The 26,007-nt window shown below is 50.7% G+C and overlaps 6 protein-coding genes across 6 annotated transcripts; 4 read left to right on the forward strand and 2 right to left on the reverse strand.

The window, feature by feature from the left end:
- Positions 1-276: 276 nt before the first annotated feature.
- On the reverse strand, positions 277-4,881 carry JN550_006885 (uncharacterized protein; the record flags this gene model as incomplete). The annotated part of the gene is made up of 7 exons (XM_049318674.1): positions 277-963; positions 1,103-1,261; positions 1,314-1,806; positions 1,861-3,598; positions 3,650-3,850; positions 3,911-4,532; positions 4,717-4,881. The coding sequence occupies 7 exons, from the start codon at positions 4,879-4,881 to the stop codon at positions 277-279; spliced, it is 4,065 nt and encodes a 1,354-aa protein (XP_049171120.1).
- A 4,952-nt stretch (positions 4,882-9,833) lies between these two features.
- On the forward strand, positions 9,834-11,307 carry JN550_006886 (uncharacterized protein; the record flags this gene model as incomplete). Its single annotated transcript, XM_049318675.1, has 3 exons — positions 9,834-10,725; positions 10,782-10,844; positions 10,901-11,307. 3 exons carry the CDS (start codon positions 9,834-9,836, stop codon positions 11,305-11,307), a joined length of 1,362 nt encoding a protein of 453 aa, XP_049171121.1.
- A 3,880-nt stretch (positions 11,308-15,187) lies between these two features.
- JN550_006887 (uncharacterized protein) lies at positions 15,188-15,397 on the forward strand (the record flags this gene model as incomplete). The annotated part of the gene is made up of 1 exon (XM_049318676.1): positions 15,188-15,397. The coding sequence occupies one exon, from the start codon at positions 15,188-15,190 to the stop codon at positions 15,395-15,397; it is 210 nt and encodes a 69-aa protein (XP_049171122.1).
- Positions 15,398-15,539: 142 nt separating this feature from the next.
- Positions 15,540-16,532, reverse strand: JN550_006888 (uncharacterized protein; the record flags this gene model as incomplete). The annotated part of the gene is made up of 1 exon (XM_049318677.1): positions 15,540-16,532. The coding sequence occupies one exon, from the start codon at positions 16,530-16,532 to the stop codon at positions 15,540-15,542; it is 993 nt and encodes a 330-aa protein (XP_049171123.1).
- Positions 16,533-18,182: 1,650 nt separating this feature from the next.
- On the forward strand, positions 18,183-18,860 carry JN550_006889 (uncharacterized protein; the record flags this gene model as incomplete). The annotated part of the gene is made up of 1 exon (XM_049318678.1): positions 18,183-18,860. The coding sequence occupies one exon, from the start codon at positions 18,183-18,185 to the stop codon at positions 18,858-18,860; it is 678 nt and encodes a 225-aa protein (XP_049171124.1).
- A 3,727-nt stretch (positions 18,861-22,587) lies between these two features.
- Positions 22,588-25,453, forward strand: JN550_006890 (uncharacterized protein; the record flags this gene model as incomplete). Its single annotated transcript, XM_049318679.1, has 6 exons — positions 22,588-22,704; positions 22,769-23,125; positions 23,180-23,298; positions 23,354-23,444; positions 23,500-24,138; positions 24,197-25,453. The coding sequence occupies 6 exons, from the start codon at positions 22,588-22,590 to the stop codon at positions 25,451-25,453; spliced, it is 2,580 nt and encodes an 859-aa protein (XP_049171125.1).
- Between the last annotated feature and the right edge of the window lie 554 nt (positions 25,454-26,007).

Genomic DNA, 26,007 nt, shown 5'->3' on the forward strand with positions numbered 1-26,007 from the left:
AATACAACTAGGTATGCTTCGAATGAAGATCTACTATGATATATCTACATATCTTGGCAACAGCTTGATGCTGTGTCATTGAGTGGTCGTGTTTGCTAACGGGCATTTAAAGGGTCTCATGCCAGTAACTTATCTGGCTCTTCCCCGTCATAGTCGCAAAGATATTCAACTACGCCATGCCACAGATGGTTTGCAAAATCATTTCTCATCGCATTGTATGTCATTCATGCTCATCAACTTTAAAAGAGCCTATACATATCAGTTGGCTGAGCCACTTTAATCTGAATGGACCCTTGTTTTCTTCTCTTCTCCGCCATGTACGTGCTCTGAGCTGGCTCGTTTATTTCCGCGCGGCGATTGGCCAAACCATCCCGATGATTCCTGTGTTGCTGCCATATCTTCCGGTCTAGTACCTGAGGAATAACTAGAATCCCCACGGATTTGACTCTCAGCAGTCAGCAACTCGACCATAGTTGAACTGCTTGGAGTCAGTCTCTTCATGGACTGTAGAGTTCGCTCCACCACACAGGGAAGATGTGGACTTAGGCTATCTGTGATGCTGTACGACGGCTGTGATATCTTGTCCCAAACGATTGCAATCGTGTCCCCAAAGGGTAACATTGTTAAGGATGTTCTCTCCCCATTCCTCAACGATGGAACATGTCCAAATTGAGCTTGTTTTCCATCCAGAGACTCGATGGCAACCACCTGGCCAGTCTTTCCTGTCTGCGTTACTGGAAAAATGTTGAACTGGTCCCCCCTCTGTACCAGTGTCTTCCGTTGTTGGGAAGGGATCACTTGGCTTTGGACAGTGTTGGATTCAGTCATCTGAATATTCCGCTCAAGCTCGTCTGGAAGGTTCTCGAGAAAAATCACATCGGTGCCTACAGACGGCAGATCGCCGCCGTCAGATGCCTTCCGGTTGCCTGCCGCTCCCGCAGCCCCGAAATTATGAGTCAACCACTGATAATATTGTAAGTACTTGTCTCCCATGAATGCAATTAGTCCTACGGTTTGGTGTATGAATGGTCGGCAACGCGACGCTAAAATAACAGCCTCAGTCCCTTATTCACAAAGTTGTATGGTGTTAGGTTAGGCTTACCTGCACCTTCTCTGTAACACCATATCGCGGCACGACCCCAGCCCGTAAACGCAAGGCACGGACGAGTCGGGTGGAACAAGAAGCTATGTGCTTCATGACCTGGAAATTCCGTGCTTCCCACTGACTGATGTCCACGAAATACATATTCCCCGGCTTTGCCTGGAAAGGGTGATTCTTCCTGAGACCATACCTCCAACCTTTGAGGACAAACCCCTTTCGTTGTCTCTCTCTTCTCTAGAAGTCCAATAGCGTCAAGAGTAGGCGAGAACGTATTACTATAAAGGGACTCGGATTTGAGCGAACCCTCCTGTTTCAACCTCTGCAAGGAAAAGGATTTCATCTCCAGATAGTCAGATTTGTCCGTTTCCGCCATTGGCTGCAGGGTTATCAGAGTACGAAGTACCAAGACATGTGATAAGTCCGGTGAAATTGAGACAGGGAAAGTAAACCTCCAAGACGAAGCCGCGTCTTGCTTGTCCGATTTTATGCCCAATTTCATTGGAACACGGAGTATTTCGAGAACATCCTCTGTTGGTAGATCCACTTCAATCGTGTATGGAACAACTACCGACTTGATGTTCTTAATCTGATAGTTGACCTTCCAATCATTGCATAGCGATTCAAAACCCGTCCTAGATTGTTTGTGAAGGAGTGGATTCTCTGGTTTCGGTCTCTGCGACTCCTCTACAGCGTCGATGTATTGCCTATCGAACTATTAGTTAAGACCTGGAAGCTTTGCACGATCATTAGGTGGTTACCTTGAAGGCTTTACGTAAATACTTGCGTTGAACAGTCTATCAGATGATGTTTGCGACTTTATCAGGATCATGCGTGATTCTTCACCACTGCCCCGCTGGCTGTCTGAACATGTGCTAGAATGATTGCCCAAAGGTTTGATACTCGTATCATTTTGGTGGGTCCAGTATGATGACTTGGCGAAAGCTGTGACGGTAGAAGTCCACATTGCACTGGGTTCTTCCAATAAAACACCCGTCCATTCATCACGAAGCTGAGCTAGATCCTGTTCCAGCTGAGACAGTGATGAAATTACAGAATTAACCTGTAATCGAATGCTGCTATACATTTTCTGTGATAGCTCAATCATGGAGATCAATGGTTGGATCGAAGGAAGCTGCCAGTATGAAAAGCTGGCCTCAATCCATGCGGTCACGGCTCTCCTTTCCTCGATCCAGTGGGTCAATACGCTAAGTAACCCCTCGAACTTACGATCGTCTTCGTCACCAGATGATCCCATGTCGACGTCGAATATATCCCGATCATATCGATTGCTCTGAGCAACTGCAAATTGTAATAGAGGGAAGGTTTTCGACACCAAAGCGCGTTGTTCTGCCGTGTAAGGAGTCGTGGTTATAGGACCTCTTGGTATATCGTAGGTCAGATACGAAAGACATACTGTAGTCAACATCAACCAAGAGCTCTGTCTAGTAAGCCCAAAGATCGAGTGTCGAGACTGTCTTCCAAGAAGTAGATAATCTCGGAATGAAGAATGGATGAAGCTAACACTCTCGTTGGAGGCGTACTCAACGAGCGCGCCACACATCACCGGTAGGCATTGCTCAAAATCGACAATGAAGTCGTCTTCTCGGGTGACCTGACCTGGATTTATAGCAACGATATGTCGCAATTCCTGCAACGTGAGAGGAGCTCTAGCAACCACCATTGCCTGGAAAACCCGGCGTGCTTTATTTACTTGGGTAGGATCAGCACGCTCAAGTACGCTCAGAATTCCTCCATAGAGGTTGTCCAATTCATCCAATATCGCATCGTTGAAAATCGCGTTGATGCGCTCGCGGGGTGAAAGCCAAGTATTCGACAGATATCGGATGATTAGCTTGGCCCACAGGAACATCCCTTGCGCGCGTGTTGACAGTGTCGTAACAATGTCGTCTAGGTTAGAGTTGTTCGGGAACAACCCATTTTGGAACAGACAATCGACCTCTGGTTGCAAGTACGCTCGAATATCTGTGCTATTCTGCCAAGACTCCAAGCTTACTACCATTAACGGTTTGACCGAGCGGGGTGGCTCGATGTTAGGTCGGCCAAGGAGAAGGGCTTTAGCTCCTGTATGACTGCAAAGGTCCCGTATGGCTTTGAAAAATACTGCTGGGTCTGTGCACTCGTCAACACCGTCAAAAACGAAAAATACCTGATTTATGTTTGCAAGGAGAAGCAAGAGGCATTGAGCGACTTCTTCATCGGTGGCTCGTGTAAGTCCTGAGCCGTCACTGCCCGCTATGATCGATATCGCGTCAAGTACGTCGGCAGTCCTTCTGTGCTGATGGATGATCTGGTGCAAACAGGCTCGCAGACCGCTGCTTGGATTGCATTCTTCCGGCTTCTCAGACGTGAAATGATAATAGAGGACTGGTGGCGTGGTAAATGAACCGCCGAGGATCTGGTCGCTATGTCCAAATGTATTTGCAAGATCGTCAATAATTAGAGAGGACAGAACGGTCTTCCCATACCCAGGTTTCGCTATTTCGTCAGCAGCCGCATGGCATGCGGTCGTGGTTTAAAAGGGAATACCTTTCACGAACACCAATTGTTGGTCTGGAGGTCGAAAATCCGCTGCCGAACCCTCAATCTCAGGTGCTTTGAAGCTCTTGTAATATGGAGAGTCTAGGAACCATTTGCCAGTCTCATGTAACCTGATTTCTTGAGCTTTTCGCAGCTCCCTCGAAAAGTCCGTTGCTCGAACCCATTTAGTGATATGACGAAACGTGGTGTCTGCCAGCCAATGGTTAAAAAAAGTCTTAATAGGAAGGAAATCGTAGAGTGACCACACACCAAATACGCTTGGCCTCTGTCCAGAATAAGAATCGTCATGATTCTTTCCAGCTCTTAAGGTTTCCATAGCTTCCGATATATGCTCAAACCGATCCCTGAGAAAATCTTCCTGGCCCAATATCGTCTGCTTGAGTTGAGAGATCTGCGTTTGGATTTGTGAAATGGCATCAGTCGTCTTGTCAGAGTCTTGTTGACTTTTTTGGTACTGAAACTCGCTAAACTTTGATTCTTCGAGCTGCATCTCACCAAGAAACAGTGCTTGATGGGTGTCGATTCGTTCAAGGATGTTTCCAAATCTGACATCAAAGGGCTTCCAGAAAATATTGGCAATGGCAGAAAGTTCGTAGCGCATACCCCTCTTCTTAGTTCCAAAAACTTGACAAGCTTCCTGGCAGAACTGTATAATGTCTTTGTAAATGTAAGATATCACTCTCACAACTCGATTGCTTTCGAATTTTGGAATGGTAGCATCACTTGACTGTATCAATCCAGTGTCTTTGGACCAGAGTGCCTTGCGGCGATTGAGCCTTTCGTAGTATTCTGCATAGCCGGGAAGTCGATTGCTAATCGTTTCCAACATCACGAGTAGCTTATCAAAGAACGTCGAAAAATTAGAAGCAAGCTTGAGATCGTGAGTATCTGCTAAATCGAAGGAGCCACGTGTCACTACACACCAGGAACACCGTTCGTATAGCCCCCCATAATATTGCAGGTATCTCCGGATTCGATTGAACAAATATGCCGATAATGTCGAAGAAAGGAGAAAGCGATTGTGACACCGACTCAAGCCGTTTGAAAAAACCAACCATCTTGGTCTTATTTCGATATGTCACAACTCGGGGTTTAAGCTCTCTGAGCATATCCTCTGCCGAGCTGAACTCGGTGAACTCGGCAGATTCATGGGGCGAAAGCGAGCCACGGAATTGTAGCGCGGCCTCCCGAAACACGTGATCGGCGGCTTCGTGGCTCATGCTGAGCCGATAGTTGCGTCGAGACTGTTTGACTGGATAGTATCAAACTCCAAAGCATGGAATGAGCGGCGGAATTTGACTGAAGACTGTGCGGGAGGGGCCGATGCTGACGTGCCTACAATCGGCTAAGAGATCAGTCGATTATCCGCCGATGAATTGAGCCTCTGGGGCGCATTAACGGCGGACAACCAATCGCACCTGCAGTAGCTTGTGGTTGGTATGCATGTAATACCTTTTAGGGGGATGAGTAAAACAATTGGTGGCTTTGACAGGGAACGTCCATCCCCTGGGTAGGAGGCAGATGGCCACTGGAGCGGTACCGTGGCGGCTACACTACCAGGCTGCATATTACCCCACAGTTGGCCAAACTCATAACACTATTCGTACACTCAACCGGTCAAGTTTGTACCAAGGGCGGTGAGCTAAGCACTTAGATATGTTTCTTCACTTTGCAGCATAAGCTAACCAAGCGGAATTTCAGCAGCCTTCCCAAAGGAGCATCATCTTGGCCGTACTTGCAGAGCAATTAATGGTGATATTGACTAGTAAGTGAAGCTTTCGATGAGAAACTCGTATGACTAATCAAGAGTTTCACTGCCTATTAGCACACTTTTTGGGTGAGGAAAAGTGTCAAGTTCGAAGAAACGTTGCGCGACCAATAAGTTGCAGTATACTTTTGCTTATATGTTCTCATGCACTTAAGCCCCCTCCTCTTTCTCTCTCCCCCTCCCACTCTGAACTCACAGAAACCAAACGTAAGATGTTCCCGGCGAACAACGATCCTATATTTTTGATCCATACAGCTGAACCCTGCCGGAATAACCCCAGAAGAGCAACAGAAGGCGTGCAGAATGAGTGACAGGTGCTCAGCCAAGAAAATAAAGCTTGAACCCTTGTCGAGCATTTAACGGTTGCCTACCTCCTCGATATGTGGTTACTGCGGAACAGTGTCGCCTTTGCCACCTCTTCTATCAATGATTGTAACACTGTACAGCAACGATAAACGTTGAAAATAATAATAAGAATAAGAAGCGCCTAATAAGAAAGGGACAATAAGATATTGAGATTGGTAAATGTATGCAGAGCACACTGCTCCGTCGCAGGCTCCTTAGACTTGATACAACTAATTGCAAATTTGGCGCCTAGGCGGTTGTAAAGGCGTGTCATTTCTTAATCTTCAAACCTCCATTGCTGGACATGGTTCATTGGAGTAGTGCTTCACAGGCTTGCAACGGCTAGGTATATATCAATACTCAGAGTTTGAAGAGCGCTGAATTGCAAGTGGCTGAGCTGGGACTACGAATACTCCTAATATGTGCATAAATCAAGTTCAAGCTACGTTTACAAGTCACGCCGTGTGGCTTCAATATATAAGCCAGGTAATCGATATTTTGCGCAACATAACCCGCAAATGTCATCTCAATCACTAATCTTTTGGGAACTCAGCAAGTATTGGTCGAAATGAGCCGTTCCAGAACGAGATTGTCAACCACTTACCAGTTCCCGAAAAGAGAAAAGTCAGAGATTCTCTACTGCAGTTGATTTGATATTAGCACATGTCTGGACTGCCCCTCGCATTGTCTGCCGTGCACTCTTACCGTCCAATCCACGGCAGCAGCAACGGCAATGGCCAAACTGCTACCAGTTTCCATGCTTCGGTCTACACTGTTTTCGTTAATACGGAAAACCTATCTCCACTCGCATCAGGTATTTCCTTGTGCAGGGGATGTCTAGGTCATTTTTGTTTTGTTATCACTTGGCACTGCAATTACTGTCATGGCTGCCTCGGAAATCAAGTCGTATATTGTGGGCCCGTTACAATGTTGTCGTCGTTCGCACAAACGTTACAGGCCATGTCGTGGACGAAAGTGAACTGAAATCACTTTCAAGTGTAGAGTTTTCTCAAAAATTTCCATCCTGGTCGATAATAGTCTCCACAGTGTTAATGCGGCCCAATACTACGTCCAGGGTGGCTTTGAAACCGGAAACATGTTTCCATGGCGATTGGGTTTGAAAATGCCAGCTCCCGGGCCTTTTTCGGCGGGTGGCTGTAATAAATCGTCGAGACGATGACAAATTTTGTTCTTAAATGACCCTGCAGGCAAACTGGCACCGATGGACAGTATCCAGGAAAAGATACGAGTAGTGGTTCCATCAACTTACGGTTGTTCCCATGCACACCTTGACCGGCCTATACCTCTTTGGGTACCGGAGTTGCCGACGATCCAAGCACATATTAGGAGCATGGATACAACTATCATGGCTCCCGCAGTGTCCTTGCCGCGAAAATTCATTTAGGTTTACCGGCTCGGGCTGACGCCCGTTCCCCGGGAGCTAAGAACTAGAGATTGGTACCTGAATCCTGACAACAATGAGAAAAGATTTATTCATCTAATGCTTAACCAGAACAGCGCGCTAGAAGACTCGGAGACTAGAATCAACAGATAGGCGACGCTAATCACAATCACAGGTACAAATGATATGTCGCAATGCAAGATTGGTCAACTCTGTATGCATGACAGCGTGAGTCAGTTGATTGTATGATTATGAGCAGTTGTGTTATGCATTTCAAATCCGACGATAATGATAATTGTCGTCTGAAGGGTGATAGATACGCAGGCATTGAAACGACCCACAATCGAATTAGTATCATCACAGTCACATTTGACTATCTCTTCATGGCACCCTCTGCAGCCGGCTTGGAAATTTCATCAAACCTAGATCAATACTGGCGGCCGATCTGAGTGGTGATGCCAAGGCTATGATCATCTCCGGCGGGTAGTGCCGGTGCTGGGCCCCGGCGCGGAACCTCTTCCTTCAGCCGCGTTTTCCGATGCCCACCCTACAGGTTACCAAGACCGTATACTAATCCCCGACCAGCCTCCGGTAACGCCATTCTTAAGGCTGGTGAAGTCATCTGACAAACTTTCGCAGTGCATAGATCTGTGGGACGTATATACGAGGCAGAGTTACTCAGCCGGGCCGACTTTTCCTCTCGAAGCACCGCTCAATGCTACGTTCTAATCGAGATCGTGAAAAGCCGGACAGCACGACCGAGCGCACCACCGCCGGCGCGAAACACCATTGGCGGTAATCATTATCGTGATGTTGTCACCTCGCAGCTATCTACCGTAGACAGTACTATCCATGTTGATCAAGAAAACAAGCGCAGGAGTGGGGCGCCGGCGCCGAGCCTGCGAGCAATACCTACCTGCATTATACAGATCGATCCGACGCCACGCCGCAGCGCCGCCGTGACGACAGAGCACGCACGGTGACGCGGCGCCGGCACTTGACGGGTGGCTGTCCCCCATCATAGAAATATCACGGCTATCAAGCAACTCTGATCATGTAGTGAGCCGCGCATTGATGCGAGGCGCAGGCGCGATCGGCGTGGCCATTCAGCTTGTTGGGTAGCAAGGTGGAAGAAAAAGCGGACCAGCCAAGAGTCGCCGGGCCCTCTCACGGCGCTGGCAATCTGCAGCACGGCTTCGTAGATTTCGCACGCAACCCACCGTGCCACCCGTGGTGGTGATGTGGCAGGCTGTTGGCCAGCAGGGCCGTCGTCACGGGCGAGAAGGTTGGCGAGGCGCCCTGCCGTTCGCTGGCACCTCATCAAACTTTGACGGCCGCTCGCTGATCGGCGCTTGCCCACGCGTTTCAGCGTGCTGTCTGAACAGTCTGAGGTTGTAAACACGCTTGCCGCCAGAAGCACCTCGTTTGGTGGTTGATATAGGTGAAACCACGGCGATGAGACGCTTAGATAAGTGGATTATACTCGATATACTCGCCGACGCCTCGATTTCTGGCAGCGGCCGGGAGAAATCGGGGGGTCGCCAGCAAGGCCAGCACCGCGATTTGACGGTGCTCGCGGCGCTCGAAACAAGACCCAGGTGCCACAGCCTGGCCGGCCCCCACCCAGAACCCACTATCTTTTGACAGCCAAGCCGCCCGAACACCTGCCAAGCGGCCGCTGGGAGCCTCCCAGCGCCTCATCGCCGCCTAACCTGCGTCAAATGCCGGGCTGTCAAGGGCGGTCCTCTGGGTTGGGTCCACCGATCTGTGTCAACACGATGTTTGACGTCGGTCGGACGAAAGCCCAGGTCCCTAGCTCTCCAATGCAGCGACAGGCATGAACGTCCAAGGCTCCCATGAGCCGCCCTGACGATCTCCCTCCCGCCAAGGGCTGGGCTACGACGCCGCCTGCCTCTCCGATTGGGCCTAGCGATCCTGATCTGCCCTCTGCGTGCTTGTTCGCGGCCTGTCAGCGAGATATGCCACAGGGAATCTGCCGCAAGGGCTGCTATTTTCATCCTCTTGGAAGTTTTCAAGGCGTGGGGGCTTCGAGTGCCCCCCCGACGAGCCTGCGTTGCCTGCCAGCCACTGGCTTGCCAGGTTGCTGGTAACCTCGCAATCAGAGTTTCCCTGCTGGTTACGACTACGTGGGTCAGACCCGAGGGCGTCCGCACTACCACAGTACGCTGCCATCCCGGGACCCCCGTAGCGACGTTCTAGCCCTAGTGAACTACCCTTTTCGGTAGTCATGAAGATCCCAATGGAGAGCTTGGACAACGTGCTGGCACTGCGTAACGCCCAGCCGTCGCTTGTTATCGTGGGCCTCAGCTTCCCAATTCAACACCGTCTACCTCGACGTCTTGGCTCCAGACGTTTCCTATTCTATCGTGTTTCTCATTTCTTGGCGATATTGCTATCAGACTCGGCATGCCCACTTAATAAATGGGACGGTATCGCCCCATGGGCGCAGCCAGAGATCTTCAAAGAGGCCATCGCTGGAATCGATTTCTGTTTCCCCTCTGAGTCTGGCACTCTTTATTTTCGTTTCGTTCTCCCTCTTCACCTGTACTTTCCTGTTTCCTTCCCCTATAACAATACACCTTTCGGCGAGCTTGGGTGGTTGAACAGAGCCCTCTCTGTTGGCGTTGCTAGGAACCATGGACAAGACTATGATCTCAGGCCCCTTACCCTCTAACCAGGGCGGCCCATCTTCTTTCTCCTTCGAGATGGACGAACACTCTCACAGAAACTACATTCAGCCCGGTGCAAGATCATACGAGAAGCGGCCGATGAGCGTAGGGGCGGATGAGACACAGGTCAACTCGGCAGCAACCTCAATCCACGACGGCATGGAGAAACACGACATTGAGCATGGTCATGGTCATGGCCATATTGACATCAACGACCCGAATCGTCCCCGGATAAAGCTTCGACAACGACTACACCACTTTACCTGGGCATGGTACACCTTTCCGATGAGCACCGGTGGACTGTCCCTTCTCATATTCGCCCAGCCTCACCAGTTCCCTGGTCTTCGCCAGATCGGTCTCTTCGTCTACATTATCAACATCATCATCTTCTCCTGTGTTACTACGGCCATGCTCACTAGGTTCCTGCTTCACCGTGGTGACCTGACCAAGTCTCTCTCGCATCCTCGCGAGGGCTTCTTCTTTCCCACATTCTTCCTCTCGGTAGCGACTCTCATCACAAGCACTCAGCGCTACGCCATACCAGACAACGATTTGGCGTTAACATGGGCCATCAAGACTGTTTTCTGGGGGTACCTGATTGTCACATTGATTCTCGCCATCGGACAATACAGCTTCGTCTTCGCCGCCCATAGCTTTGGGCTTCAGACGATGATGCCGACTTGGATTCTGCCCATCTTCCCCATCATGCTTTCGGGAACCATCGCTTCCGTCATTGCATCAACACAGCCAGCGATCGATGCTGTGCCTATCGTCATCGGTGGCTTGACATGCCAAGGACTTGGAATTGCAGTTTCTTTTATGATGTATGCACACATGGTTGGACGTCTGATGCAAGCTGGTGAGTTACCTATCGAGTTCTATATGAGAAATCCAATGAGACTAACTCGAAGTCAGGCCTGCCAAACCGTGAGCATCGCCCCGGTCTGTTCATGTGTGTTGGACCACCAGCATTCACAGGTATGTTCCCAAATAGACTGCGACCAGAAATTCAATACTAATTCTGGAACTTGTAGCCCTTGCATTCATCGGTATGGCAAATGGTTTGCCCGACAACTTCGATCCGAACGGCGACGGCATGATCGACGCCGAAATCATCCGGATCATGGCTGTTCTCGGAGCGGTATTCCTTTGGGCTATCAGCTTGTGGTGGTTCTTCATCGCCGTGGTGGCCGTTATTTCGTCGCCGCCCAAGTACTTCCATCTTGGATGGTTCGCCATGGTGTTCCCCAACACCGGATTCATCCTTGCAACAATCTCCATCGGCCAAGAACTACAAAACGAGGCCGTGCTTTACTTCGCCAACGGTATCTCGCTCGTTCTTCTGAGCGTCTTCTTCTTTGTCCTCTACCACCTTGTCCGGGCTGTATGGATTCAAGATATCATGTACCCTGGCCGGGACGAGGACGTAGAGGACCATTAAGCGATTGGCACTTGGCAGCTTCAAAAAACACTGACTCCAACTGCAAATATTGTACACGCGTTTCATATTACTTTAGCATCCATGGGTCGGCGTTGTTGCCTTAACAAACTGCTCCGTCAGGCGGACAAGTACATTTCCTTACTCTTGAGATACCCAACCCATATAGAGGGAACAGGGTATACGGGTGCATCTAGAATGCACGAGGAAGATACAGATATAGATATAGACAGGCATCTGCATAATATAAACCAACTTCACACGCTCGTTCAGCACAGAGTTCCAAGCGCTTGCTATTTTATTCGCTGAAAGACCCTCGTGATGCTGCTAGTGGAGGAACTTTGACATCAAGCCAATGTTTGCTAATTAACGGCCTCGATCTACTATGGAGTTTGATTTCAATTTAGGGATACGTCTCAATTTCAGATTCTATCCATTTGTTCACCAAGGCCTCCCATCGGGTTGAGAAGCAGGGTATCTCATACCGGGCTGAAACGGTTCCGATGCACGGCTCCCAGATACCCAAATTTTGATGCTCCACAGAATGCGAAAGGATATGACGTGTAATCCCCTTCATCTAGACGTACAGTGCACTGGGGGCAGGATAAGTGGTGCTCAGAGCTTATGGCCCTTGAGGATGATCGTCTCATATTGCGCGGCCCGTTGATACCATGCTTATCCACTGCACGGTACGCCCAATCAACAATACCGATGTATAGGAAAGAGGGTCGATAAAGCTACGGCATGGCAGAGACCTTGCCCAACAGTTGAGTGATCACTCGTGGCCGATCGTTGGCAATCGATTGGCTCGATACCACCTTGCAATACTACAACGAGGGACCTGAGTTGCCGTATTGCAAAGGCACTTCGAAGAGAACCTCTAACAACTGCACCCTCTCGTCACTCTTTCCTACTTGAACTCAGACACACTCATTTTCGCGTAAATATTGCGGCACATCGAAGCCTATGGATTGTCACAGAAGTTATCATCTCTCTATTGTTGAGTTGGGTTCTATACCATTCGATTTTGATCACTTACAGATACTCTTGGAACCTGATCGTCAAGCGCCTTGCTATTCTTAAGCTTGTTGTTCAACCGACCAAGTTTACGTCAGTATTTCAGGCGGATATTTCGCAAGTGCGCTTGAGGGGCTTCATGAGGGATCGAACGACAAGCGATGTGTTGATTACCAACTGAGAAAGAAGGTAAAGTTGCGAGGGTTAGTTTTAATACGCAACATCGGAAGAGACAACGAGGGAAGGCCACTTTGTTAAATAACATCCTGGAGCCAAGGGAATGTCGCCAAGCGCCTTCTTCTCATCAAATCGAGTTACTGTGTAGTCTTGAATTTTGCATGGTCCAATCGCAATCCCTTAATAACGTTCGTGGTTCTTATCACCGGTTTGAATTAAAGGTACATAGGCAATGCCCTTGATAAGGGTCTTCCGTTTGTATGCCCTCTTTTTCTCTTTTTTTCTTCTTTCTGGAGATAAAGACCGCCTCAGTTATCGCTATAACTCAGGGACTAGAAACGGTTAAGCGCTGGCCTACCGTTCTATACCGAACCATATTGTCATAGGATAAATCCGTGAGTGCTGCTTCGTCGCCCAGTGTAGACTCTGTAGAGGGATTGCAATCGTCCCTTCGGTCGTTGTCTCCAAGCTCAAGGCTCATGCTCGCCACAATAAGGGAAGCTCCCCTGAAGATGCAGCGATGGCCTTGAAGAATGTTAGTCGGTCCCGACTTGACCATTTGCAACTCGCCATAGCCAATTGATGGTTGTTCATATCCAATGCAATTCATTCTTCAAAGGGTTCCACTGTTTCTATTGCACTTAGTCCAGAGTTAGCTTTTTTTTTTTCTTTCATACGTATAAACGTTTATTATAGCCACCCATATACACCCAGACTTGTCGGAACCAATATAGAAAAGTGGATCGCCAAGGAGTGGGGCGCAAAATATACCTACACCACTAAAGAGCACTTTTGGGCTGTGGTGAGAGTTGGAAGTGTAAATGTCCTATAGCGGATAAAGCTATGGGCATCGCTACCTGGCCCCGGAGATTGATAGGGCAAGTAGTAAAGGGTCGTTAGGCAAGTTCTTCAGGGTAAACGGAGAGGAGATTTTCTGGTAGACAGGGGCAACTCGGGCAAAGATTCCAAGACTTCACGTATAGCTTATGACTCATAAAATAAGCCAGTTTCCTTGTACAAGCCCATCACTACGTGAGAGTCTCAACTGGACTTGACCGTGCACGCTGCCTCTCCCGCTGGCTCGTGGGCCCCCTGGGCACCGGTACTTCAAAGCAACAAAGCTACTAACACTAAGTTTAAAGCTCAACTGTGCCGAGTCGTATGTGAAATAATAGATACGGATTCCACCTGCCCGTTTGCAGCGCTGTAAAAAAAAAGGGTTTTTAGGCCCAACCTGTCTAAGAGGTTGCTGTTGTGTGTCAATTATCGTGGCGACTTACTCATTTGATTTCAAATTCAGATTCAACGTGGTAACGAAACAACTTTTTCGTCCTCTGTATGTATGCGGGGTTATGTCAAATCTACCCAGATCCTTGTCTTTCGGCAGACTGGGTGCAGCTACCTAGTATATTTACTGTTACCGGTCCCCAACTCACCAGCACAGCGACAAGGAGCTATCGAAATATGCCTTCAATATTTAATGCAGCAACCCATGTTGGGTCACACTATCGCCACATATTTGGTGTTTTTTTGAGACGAACAGTCTTTCAGCGATAAGTTCGTTGGCTGTTCATATGGTTCTCAAGGCCTTGTGTTCGATGACACATCAATGTTTGATGGTCAATCATGGGCAAGATGCCATTGGTCGCTAAGTCGCTATGACCCGTCGGCACATGTCTCAGCACTGTCCGAAAAGGCTAACTGTGGATCTGTCCACCAAGAGCTTTGGGATGCGGAGATCGCATGGCAACTCTCACCTAGCTTCGTGGTCTTGCCCAGAATCCCTTCTTTTTCATTCCATTCCTGCCTTGGACAGGGCTCATCGACATGCGAAGTTAATTTGCGTGCGTGAAACTGCAGCACGCTGCGCGATGGACTCCCCGAGTTTGAACGCACTTTCGGTAGGCGTAACCCGTATACTAGTTTCTCCCTTTATAGGTTTCTAACTAATGCCGATGTAGTGTGTTAGATGTCAGAGAAGAAAAGTGCAAAACAATACTAAGTGCAAGTTTGTAGAATATCATCACTGAATATTGCCAGGTCCGTTGTGATCGACACAAGCCGGCGTGTAGTCGATGTTCAAAGACCGAAGTCCAATGTATCTATCCATTGAGGAAGCAAAGGCTTCCTAGATCACAGGTACTGTCACATCCACATAACACGCGGGATATAAGAATTGCCATGCGCGGACTTCCTGTACCAAAGTAGCTAATCTGATAACTTAGAACTCTCCCCAATGACCTTCAGCATGCCCTATCCTCAATCTCGCAACGGTTAGAAGCTATCGAGGCAAACTTGCACGTGAAAGATCATAGTTCTATGTCTCCCAGGCCGTCTCCATTGCCAGCCCCATGCTACAACGATGACTTAGGAACGTTCCGTATAGAGGGGAACAGCTACGGAGACCTTGTCGCCGCTAGGGACTCTTCTTCGTGCTACACAACCTTCATTCCGCCACTACAGCCACATCAAGTACTTTACGATCGTCCTTGATGTGATGCAAGTCAAGCTCAATGTATCCCTGGCCCAGTGAGATCGAAATCTCCTCTTGCTGCGGATGCACCCCGCCGGACACTCCGCATTTTGCATACATGTTCTCAGGTACCGCAGCATGTCGCTGCACTATCGCTCCAGTAAGCTGAGTCCTCGATACTGAATGCACACCAACTGATCTGAAATCAATGTTGCTATGTCGCATCCATTCCTGGGTGCCTCTGAGCTGTATCACCACCTCCTCAAGGATCAAGACCCGTCTTCGATGGAAGGCGATCTCAAATTACTTCATCAGCTAGCAAGCGATCTCAATCCAGTTGTCCAATTGTACGACGAGATCTCGCCACTCCGTGATGCCATCGTGGCTTTGAACAAGGCGGTCCAGAAGGAGCTCAATGTCGTTTAATAGATGACTAAGATAGTGACATATGATTCACATCACAAAGTTCAGAAAGGTATCAGGTTGGGGAATTGACGTGGGTTGTCTAGGATCATAGATGACTATCTCCACTCCAGCAGAGCCTGCAGCCACATGGGCACCTTCGCTCCTATGAGACTTCGTGGATTACTATCAAATCCAAGCCTTGAAGCAGGCTAGCACATAGGAAGGCCCAGCTCCCAGCGAATGACATCAGTGTGCCCGTTGTTATATTCCCCAGCAGCAGAAAAGCCCCGGCGAGAGCGAATCCAAGTGATCCAAGTGCGTTGAGTAACGATGCTTGCCAGACTATACTTAGAAACGCTGGCAAGTACCATCTTTCCTGAGTATAGACAAGCATTATCACGCTGGAAACAAAGAAGAGGCTTCCGCCTAGGAAAAGGGGTCCAAACACCCCAAACGAGAATCCCGACAAGTCGTTGGTGTTTAGTACACCCGGAAACCCGGTCACCACACTCGGAAACAACACTATTACTCCGAACATTTGTGCTATAGCAGATTGAAACGGGGTCTCTGCCATAACTGACTTCAAGTCCCCCCGGGTGGGTAGCCATCTCCAGGAAATGTCTGTGATCAAGACCGGGCGAGATAGCTTATCCAGCGCTTGGGTATCCTTGGTGCCAGTCTGACTACTTGGTGTGTTCCAAATGGTTGGTAAGGAAAGGAGAGATCCAGACGTGAAGAAGAGAGCGCCGAGGAGGTTGGTTATCGGCGCAACCAGCTCGGCCTCACCCCGGAATGTGAGCTCCGGGTTCGTTAATGGCAGCAGTGTAAAGAACCCATTGGCCACAAAGAATAAGCTCCCAAAGAAGAATAACAAAGCAATTATACTGTTAGCGTCACATAGTGACAATTTCGAAGATCTGGCTCCTGTCTGCTTCCAACTGCGCCGCGGGTCTACATCGAACTCTGGTTTTGGGGGTAACTCGTCGGGCAGAGTGCTCTGAGGGGTGGTATTCGGGCTTCTCAGACTTTCGCATTCAGCCTTGTATCTGTTCCAGTCGACAGCAACAAAAGTTCGGCGACGCTTCTGTTGGCCTTCCGAGTCTGTCTGGCTCGCTGATAGTATTATGGATGTTCGATAGGTGGATGCGGCATTCATTGTGAATTTTGAAAAATGACGGTGGGGTCAAGAGGCCAGCTCGAAACCCTCATCCGAATCAGCAAGAAAGACCGAGAACTAGGAAGTCAAACAATATGGAGAAGTGAACGGAAAAGAACGCATAGGAAACTTAAACTCAGAACATAGCCCTCACTTGTACAGCAGACCGGGAAACACTCAAAGCGCGTCGGCGTCCCACTTCTATTATGTACGAGAACCAAGTTGCCATAATACTGAATTCCACAGTTTAATTTATATATGCCGAAGGTCCCATGAGTTTCTCAAACGCCATCACATACACATTATAAAGTCACTTCCTGAACCGATTCAATCATGGCCAACCTGGGGTCTTCGAAACGGCCAACGCAGAGAGATCGCTCGAGGAACCCAGGATGATGCTAGACTTCCACTTTTCATAGAGCTTTTGACTGTAGAGATAAGACCCAACCTACCAAGCCTAAGGTTCAGAACAAGCCGTTGGTTACGGCAAGATGTGATGCTGCAAAAAGCAACTACGGTTTCGGGTTTCTTGGCGCTAGTCCGCCGACACCGATGCCCCGGGATTGTCAATGCTGAAACCCCCAGTGACCCAAATAACTCCCGAGGTCAGCTTTGTCATTCGGAACCTCGGAACAAGACCAATGAACCTTCAAAACAAAACTTAGACAGCTCGGAATACCGGAAAGCGCCCGACCAGCCTTCAAGGACAAGCGTCAATAGCCGTACTCAATCAAACCGACTCGATGTCTTCTGGCCTTTGGTCCCTTTCCTGATAAGACGAGTAAGTGGCCTTGATGAGCACAATGGCCCAAGGCGCAGAATGAAGTTCCAATGCTCGCTCCCCTAAACAGGCGGCAGCCAGCGATGTGGTGCATGCAACTTTCACATCCAGCAAAAGTTTCATAGGGTTCTCTCTACAACCGTCCACAAGTGTCGTGCTGTTGTCCTACGACTTCGCACTTCCGCAGCGAGTGCTTAGCAATTTTTGCTACAATTTGAAGTCAATTTAGACCCTGGCTGACTTAGGAGCTAGACTCGACTCAGTTGTACTATGATGAATCTGACTGCGCGAACATATATATAGCCGTGCTCAACCCCTTTCGCACAAAGCGCACGTACAGGAGACCCTCCAAACTCATTCATCTCGCCTGGGCATAGTTAATTATCAGGATAAGAGCTGAGGTCAGAGACAGAAACGGCCTCAGACAAAGAAGTTGCCGATTGGAGCCAAAGTCAAAGAATAAATACACTCCAAGCCGAGATTCCTTCTCCAGCAAGTCTATAAAACTGAACTCCAGCAGCATTATTCTCGGAAATGCGAGAGGATGGACAAAGGAGTTCCACATCGTCTCGGCCGACTATTGCTACACGAGTCTGGCATGATCTCCAAGCATCTCCAGGCACATGGGTATGCAGCGGCCCAAAACAGAAACCAGGCTCAGAGTGGTTCTGTTTATAACCCAAGTCTACTATCTCTTTGTGATGGCGACATGTGTCTATCGCACGGTTTGCTATTCTTGAAACAATTGCATTGTTTGTTGGTAAGCCGCGACTCATATAAGACTGCATAGCTTCCTTTTCGCTCAACGGGACTATGATCTTTCTTATTGATCTCGAAAGATTGATCTGCGGGATAATACCTCTGAAACAATGTATCCCAGAGAAAGGATTATGCAAGACCTGAAAGCACGAGCTGACCAATATCCAGTAGTGGTCCCGTGGCGAGGTTCGTTTTGGAGAGTGACGCTGAGTGGCTACAGATATACGGGTGAGGTTCTCATCAAAGCGAGCGCAAAGTACTCGAAATCGGCTGAAGGTAAAGAAAACAAGACGGTAGGACGCTTTCTGCGCCATTACAAACGAGATTCCGCCCTCGATCTTGAGGAGATAGATTTGCAGGAGCTTATGGAGCACTATATGGATCTGTTTGATCATATCTTTTTCTTTGGCATCCTTACCCGCGTGGGACCCCGTGGCCAGATCGTCATGTTGAAGGTTCTGCACAAGTCGCATCCCAAGCACGTCGGCCAATTCTATCAAAACAGCGGCGGCGGCGTTATTGAACTAAACACCATGCAGCGAGAAGCCATAAGCAAGAAGCGGTACAGCGAGAAGATGCACACGTTCGATGAGTTGCTCTCTACGCTCGTACATGAGCTGCTTCACGCTTACCTGGAGATCTTCTCTCACCCTAACTGCGTGCCGGAATCGCACGGTTGGGAGTTCGTAAAGCATCTGAAAACAATGATGAAAAGAATGTCAAGTTGGATTCCTGACTCCGACGAGTTCCGACAGGAAGCAATAAAGCCCCACGTGTCCAGTGATTAGCATGTTAATGCCAAGCATTGGCCGGAGGCGGTCGGTCGGATATGTTGTATCTAGTTTATAGACCCGTGACTAGAGGGAAACCGGCCAAAAATGAACGGATATTCTAATTCTATTTTTAATCTTGTTGATGACACTTGTAACATCAAAGTGATCAAGTCTAGTCTCCAAGAGAGTTCATGAAAGACTACTCGACTTTTTTTCTCCAGTGGCGGTTCAAAGAAGTGAGTGGCTCACCAATACTTCTATGTCATCATAGACTCTGGTCTCGATATTAAGTGCCGCACCCAACAGAGCACATAGGCTGTAGTCAAAGGATTCTCAAGATAACTCACTAGGTGACCAATGACACTGGTTGCTCGCCCACTGTGCCAAGTTGAATCAACGCACAACGGAAGCTGATCGCTATCCGCATTTGGTTCCACTTAGCTTACAACAGTGGCGATCTATACTCTCGCCTGCCTGTATGGGACACGCCTTACTCCGTACCAATGTAGTTTATTGTGGCAAGGTAGCGAGATAGTCGCATTTTGCGGGGTGCAGCGGCACGAGACCTCGACCAAGCTATCGGTTCGTCTTATCAAAGTCATGGCCTCGTCTAGAACTTGGCGATCTGCAGCTTTTCGTGTACATGAGTCCAATTGACGCATCTGGCTAGCTACTGGCCGCCAGTTCGTCCAGGAGCGCCACTGTCCTGTGGCTGCAATCTTGCAGGGCCTCTGTTTATTCAGGGAGGCAAGTTTAGAGGTGGAGGGCGGAGCCTGAAAAGGGATTCCCCCGCCATGATCTCCAAGGACGGCCGCGCGTTGGTGTATCATAGTAACCTAGGTTGAATGGGTAGCAGCAGTCGTGGCTGTAAGTTAGCCGCAACCAAATGCACAATGCGGACACTGCAACTTGCCAACTGTTGGCGCTTGAGCGTCGACTGCCTCGCTATCGAGGAATCTAATAATAAGTACGGAGAAGTTTTCGCAACTCTCCCTGCGGTGCAAGCTAAATATAATCGATTTCATGATGTGAGGGGTCCAGCACTTCCAGGTTGTCGTGCCGGGTCGCAGGGGAGGGAGAGGGGCTTTTTGGAGCGGGGTACTTACTCTGTACCTACAGGTAGGCCTGGTAGGTAACTTATTAGTGGTGTGGTGTGGTGTGGCGTGGTCGGGGGATTGGGGAATGCGATTGATCCTACGGCCAGCGCGTGGGCCGCGGCGCGACTGACCAGCTTCAAATGTCGGCGGTCGCATTTCTGGCGGCCAAGGCCGCCTGAACGACGATGTCAACGGAGAGAAAACTTGCTCATTCGCTCGCGATAAGACGTGCTCGACTCGTCGAGATATTGATGCTGTGCTATTCATGGCCCCTGGGTCCGCATGGACCTTTTGGGCCCCCCCGCTGGCCGTGCGGGAGGTGACTGCTGGTGTCGCCGTTACATTGCATTCGAGCCGCGTCTTCATGCTCGCGGAATCACACGGTGACCTATGGTTCATGCAGCGACCATCATGTAATGTAGGACACCGCGCTCTCACCCCGACGGCGACAAGAAAGCGCCCCGCGATGAGTGAAGGAATTGGATTCCAACGGAAGCCCGCAACTCGCTGCAGAGAACTGTGAGCTTGGCTTCCTCAGCCAACGTCGAGCCGACGTAGTCCGGATGGAGAAGCTCACAGGAGGACCTTCTAGTTTGGCACTCGCCTGAGGGTCTGCTGCGTCCCGCTACACTGGGTTGAGCCAACATAAGCATCTGGAGCGGAGGTGGCATGCCTGGGGGATGTATCTGCAGCAAATCCTATGACTGTGAGGCTGGCTTGGCTCGGGGGCCGAGTAGGGACATCCAATGCCGATTGCCGTCAGTGAAAATCCAGCTGGATATGCTCACATTGAAAGCCAAGACGGAGATTCCTGCCCGCTGCGTATGGCGCTCTATGGCGTCCCCGGAGAAGACCAAAGCACACGCCTCGGATTATCAGGGATCTCCACGGGTTGAGTGCCCTGTCCTTGCTGTCCATCCGATATCCTTGCTACAGCAGACTGGCTGATGTGGGTGCGCACAATCAATCGTCTTCTCTCCTGTGTATGGTAGAGTTCTCTTGCCTTGCCTCGTCCATGACGGTCACACTACCTGTGTTTAGGTAGCGGCAGGACTTTCAGCAAGGGCCCGTTGGGAAGACTGCCGAATGGGTAGACAGGACTGCGCCGTTGGCTTGCTTTGGCTGCCGTGATCGAAACCGCCACAGCGCCTAATTACCGACGAGCGAGGCGCAAGGCGGCACCGTTGCCCTGATAAAGAAAGTCGCTGTCCAGGGACAAACCTTACCCCTCGACTGGAGCCGGCGAGCCCAGCACGCGCTTTATTCATCCATCGTTCTCCGGCAGGAACCTTTGACTAGAGCCGCCAAGCCCAAGTCGTGCTCTACTCATCCATCGCTCGTCACCAGACATAACCTCATCGACCTGACTACTGCGGTTAGTACTAACCCGTGTCCCGACAGAGCCTCATGGATTAGGCCCGCAGAATTGCACGCCACCTTGAATCGTGTAACTTAAGCGACGACGCGGCAGCATTCCTGGGAGATTCCTTGCATCGTATTGATGAATTGGTCACTTCTGGCGATGTTGCTCACCCACGAGTTCCCAACACAAGCCCGAGCCACAGCGATGGAGGCACTTGGCCTATCCCGGCAACGATGTGCAGCTCCGCCAACCCGTCAAGCCTCCTGATCGGACGGTTTCCCAGGGCTTGCCAGCGGCCAGCCAGCAAGCCCCCGAGCCAGGCCACGCCGTCACCTCTCGCGTGGGCCCCCAAGCCAATCAGTGAGCATTGTGATCACCAAACAAGCGCCCAGCGCATCCATCATCCAGCGTTGACCAGGAGTCCATGAACGCTCCCCGCGATTGTGTCACCCTCCCTCTCCTTCGCTTGTGAGGGCGTGGGTGGTACCAGTCTGTTGTGCATCGCATTCACGCAGCAGAAGGGAAGCAATTTCGCCTCGTGTCGAACGACTTCATGCTCCCGTCCTACTGCTGTAGGTCGGTACTTTGTGACTTGCGAAAGGGGGTGTACGACTCGTTGCTACGCTACCTACATTCGAAGTAGCTGGGCAACTGGGGCATGTTGCCCGAGCTCAATCTTATTTTCTTCCATGCCTGAATCACCCCGGCCGACTGCACCTTGGGGCGACCAGCCGCCTTCCGGACTCGTTCAAGTGCGCGAGACCCGCTCCAGGATGAGCCTCCACCACCAGAGCGGGATTCTTTGGAGCTGTCCAACTGCAGCGCCGCAATGAGACGCTACCCATGGGCCTCCTCTCCCCTGCCAAGCTTCCTAGTTAGCCGTACGCCCCCTGGTCCTTCCCGGAGACCCTGGCATGCTTCTATCCTATTACGACAACGGAAGCTCGACCGATAGTAATGATCAACGTAGCTTATCACGACCAACATGCGCGGTCATACCCCATTTCTGGGCGCGGTCAAGTGCATTGCAGTGTGGCCCCCCCCTCCAGGCCTAGCCTAGGGTCTTGTCCAAGAACCAATCCATGGCGTGTCGACCCTGGATCGTGGTGCCGGTTGGAAATAGTCCTGGAGCTACAAATATGGCCGGCGCCGCTCTTTCACATGAGAGGGCCTTGGTCCTCACTCCACAGAGTCGGGTTGCTGCTTGTTCTCTGCCCCACGTTCTTTAGTGAGGCTCGTGTGTTGAAGGTTTCCCTTCGGTGAAGCATTAATATCAGTCGCCATGGTTCGAAGCAACTTGCTGTTGTCGCTGCTTGCCGGTGCAGCCTTTGCCGAGGCGGCTCGCCCGGTCAAGAACTTCATCCCCGGCCGCTTCATTGTCGAATTCGAGGACGCCGAGGTCAGTGCCAGCCGTGTTCGTCTAGTTGGAGCACTAGCAATGCTAACATCTCTCCGTGGTATAGGACTCGACCGAGTTCTCCAGCCATGTCAGCTCGTTGGGAGAAACCATCCGGACCTTTGATTCGTCCATCTTCAAGGGAGCTTCGATCAGCTTCAACGATCTCGCGACGGCGGAAAGCGAGGCCAGCAACCTTATGTCGCTTCGCAGCGTGAAGAATGTCTGGCAGCAGCGCTTATACTCGGTCCCAAACGACGAGGTTATCTGGACCGGAAACCCGAATGAGGCCAGCCAAATCTCCAGGAGGCAGGCATACAATGAGTCCGACACCTTCTCGCCTCATGTCATGACCCAAGTCGACAAGTTGCGCGCACAAGGAATTGTGGGCACGGGCATCAAGGTCGCCGTCATCGACACTGGCGTGAGTTGACTAACGAGCACATATATGAGGTCTAAGGCTGATCTATCTTTCCAGATTGACTACCGGCACCCTGCTCTCGGCGGCTGCTTCGGCCCTGGCTGTCTCGTCAGCTACGGTTACGATATCGTTGGTGATGACTACACCGGCGCAAACACCCCAAAGCCAGATGACGAGTGAGGCACAACTTAATGGTTTTTGGGATCATCCAATTACTAACAACGTCTGCAGTCCCTGGGATGGCTGCGCTGGCCACGGCAGTCACGTCGCCGGTATTATTGCAGCTCAAGCGAACGAGCTCGGCTTCACTGGTGCTGCCCCTGTAAGCTAATACTCGGGATTAGGGTTCAGCGGACTTGTCAGCTAATATCATAAAGGGAGTAACCTTGGGCGCATACCGAGTCTTTGGTTGCGACGGAAGCGCTGCCGACGACGTCCTCATCGAGGCTTACCTGCGAGCGTACGATGCCGGCAGCAACATAATTACGGCTTCCATTGGCGGATCTTCCGGTTGGAGTGAAGCGCCCTGGTCTGTTGTCGTGTCTCGTATCGTTGAACAGGGCGTGCCTTGCACAGTCTCTGCTGGAAACAGCGGCGACTACGGCTTGTTCTATGCCAGTACCGCAGCAGACGGTAAGAAGGTGACGGCTATCGCCTCCTTCGATAACACCCAGTCCCCTGCCCTTCTTGTCACCTCCAACTACTCGGTTGATGGTGGCGCTGATCAGCAATTCGGATATGCGCTTGGTGAGCCTGGCGCCTGGGCTGGCGTCAACCTGCCACTATGGGCTCCCTCCACCAACCCTAACGACACTGCCGGAGGCTGTGCGGCGTATCCCGCCGACACTCCTGACCTGTCTGGCAAGATTGTCCTCATTCGCCGAGGTAGCTGCACATTCGTGCAGAAGGCTACCAATGCGCGAGCATTTGGTGCCAAGTACATCATGTTTTACAACAATGTAGTTGGTGCCACTGCCGCTGCCGCCGCTGTTGATGGCATTCTGGCTGTTGGAATGGTGAGTCCCTTGTCCATCCCGAACCTCAATGGTGCAGATTCTAACCTCCAGTGAACAGACAACCGCAGCCACAGGTACAGCATGGGTGAAGGCCATTGCTGCAGGTTCGGAAGTCGTCCTTGACATGCTTGACCCAGAAACTGCCCCCGTTATTCTGCAGACAACCCCGAATACTGTCACGGGAGGCTATGCCAGCACCTACACGTCCTGGGGTCCCACCTTTGAGGCTGATGTCAAGCCGCAACTTTCGTCTCCCGGTGGCAACATCCTCTCTACTTACCCCGTGCCTCTTGGGTCTTATGCCGTGCTGTCGGGTACCTCCATGGCTTGCCCCTTGGCTGCTGCTGTGTATGCCCTCGTTGCTGAGGTTCGTGGCACTTTCGACCCGGCGGTTATCGAGAAACTGCTCTCTTCAACCTCCAACCCGCAGCTGCTCAATGACGGAACTGGTGCCTACCCAGTTCTTGCCCCCGTCGCCCAGCAGGGTTCGGGTTTGATTCAAGCATATGACGCCGCCTACGCCAGCACTTTGCTAAGCACTTCGAGCCTTGCCTTCAACGATACGGACAACTTTGTCGATACGCTCAACTTCACTATTTCCAACCTGGGCACCGAAGATGTGACATATGACATTGCAACCGTTGGTGCCGCCACTGGCTACACTTTCTCGACAACGGTGTACCCTGACAATTTCCCCGGCGTCGAGTTTGACGACACCTTTGCCACGCTTGAGTTCAGCGAAGCGAAGGTCACTGTCGCAGCCGGTGCCAGCTCGGTCGTCCAGGTCACTGTCACCCCTCCGGCTCTTGACGCAAAGCGCCTGCCCGTGTACTCTGGCTACATCACTCTCAATGGCACCAACGGCGACAGCTTGTCTCTGCCGTACCAAGGCATCGTCGGCAGTCTCCACAGCACCACCGTGCTCGCCGAGGCTTACCTTGCTGGTTCCACTGATACAAACCTGGCCCCCATCACCTCCGGCAACACCAGCTTTACTCTGTACAAGACCAACTCCAACACCACCGCCGCTGTCCAACCCGTTGCGGTCGCTGACCTGGCTTTCGGTTCACCCCTCGTCAAATACGAGGTCCTCTCCGGCAACTCGAGCTTGGGCGAGATCTTGGGCTCCCCAATCTACTACGCCTCCCGGGACCCCCACGGCGCTGCGTGGAACGGTACCTTGGCCGATGGCAGCTATGCGCCTGCCGGAACGTACAAGTTCCAGATCTCGGCTCTGCACATCTTCGGCGACGCTAGCGACAAGTCGCAGTACGATGTTGGGACAACCTCTGAGTTCACCATCTCCTACGCGTAAATGCATGACTAGCCTGGAGGCAAACGTCCTGTGCTAGCGCAAAAATGTATGAGTACTCATAATGATTACTTCTATGTCCATATTAATTAGAATTTTATGACCCAAACCCATGCTCTGTCATTGAAGTCGCACGTAGTCATTGTCTTATACTGGTGATTGGTGGGGCCCATCCAGGCGTTGAGCCAACAATCGTGCCGGGTGGACAGTCATCGGGCTATTGCCCCGCTGCTGGTTGCGAAAAAGACGTTTGTCTTCGATTTCAAGACAGTACATGATGGCATGAATTTGGACAGGACTTGCAGTATCTTCTATTGTGCATTGGCAAGCATGCTTCAACGCGTGCATCGTGCAGCAGGAGGACAGGTGCGGACAATTGATTTGCATCACCGTCACCACCGACCAACGAGACCCCTTTTCCAATACGTGATAGCCAGATCTACAATACCTCGTGCGAAGAGGCAGTGTGGCAGTAGTCGTGCTTAAATAAGTAGAAATGGAAGAACGTCACAATTGAACTCTCATGGTGGCTTTTAAATGGGACCGCGGGGCGTGGT

Source organism: Neoarthrinium moseri (assembly GCF_022829205.1).
Source record: "Neoarthrinium moseri strain CBS 164.80 chromosome Unknown scaffold25_Wmoseri_CBS_16480, whole genome shotgun sequence".
In the NCBI taxonomy this organism is placed as follows: Eukaryota; Fungi; Ascomycota; class Sordariomycetes; order Amphisphaeriales; family Apiosporaceae; genus Neoarthrinium; species Neoarthrinium moseri.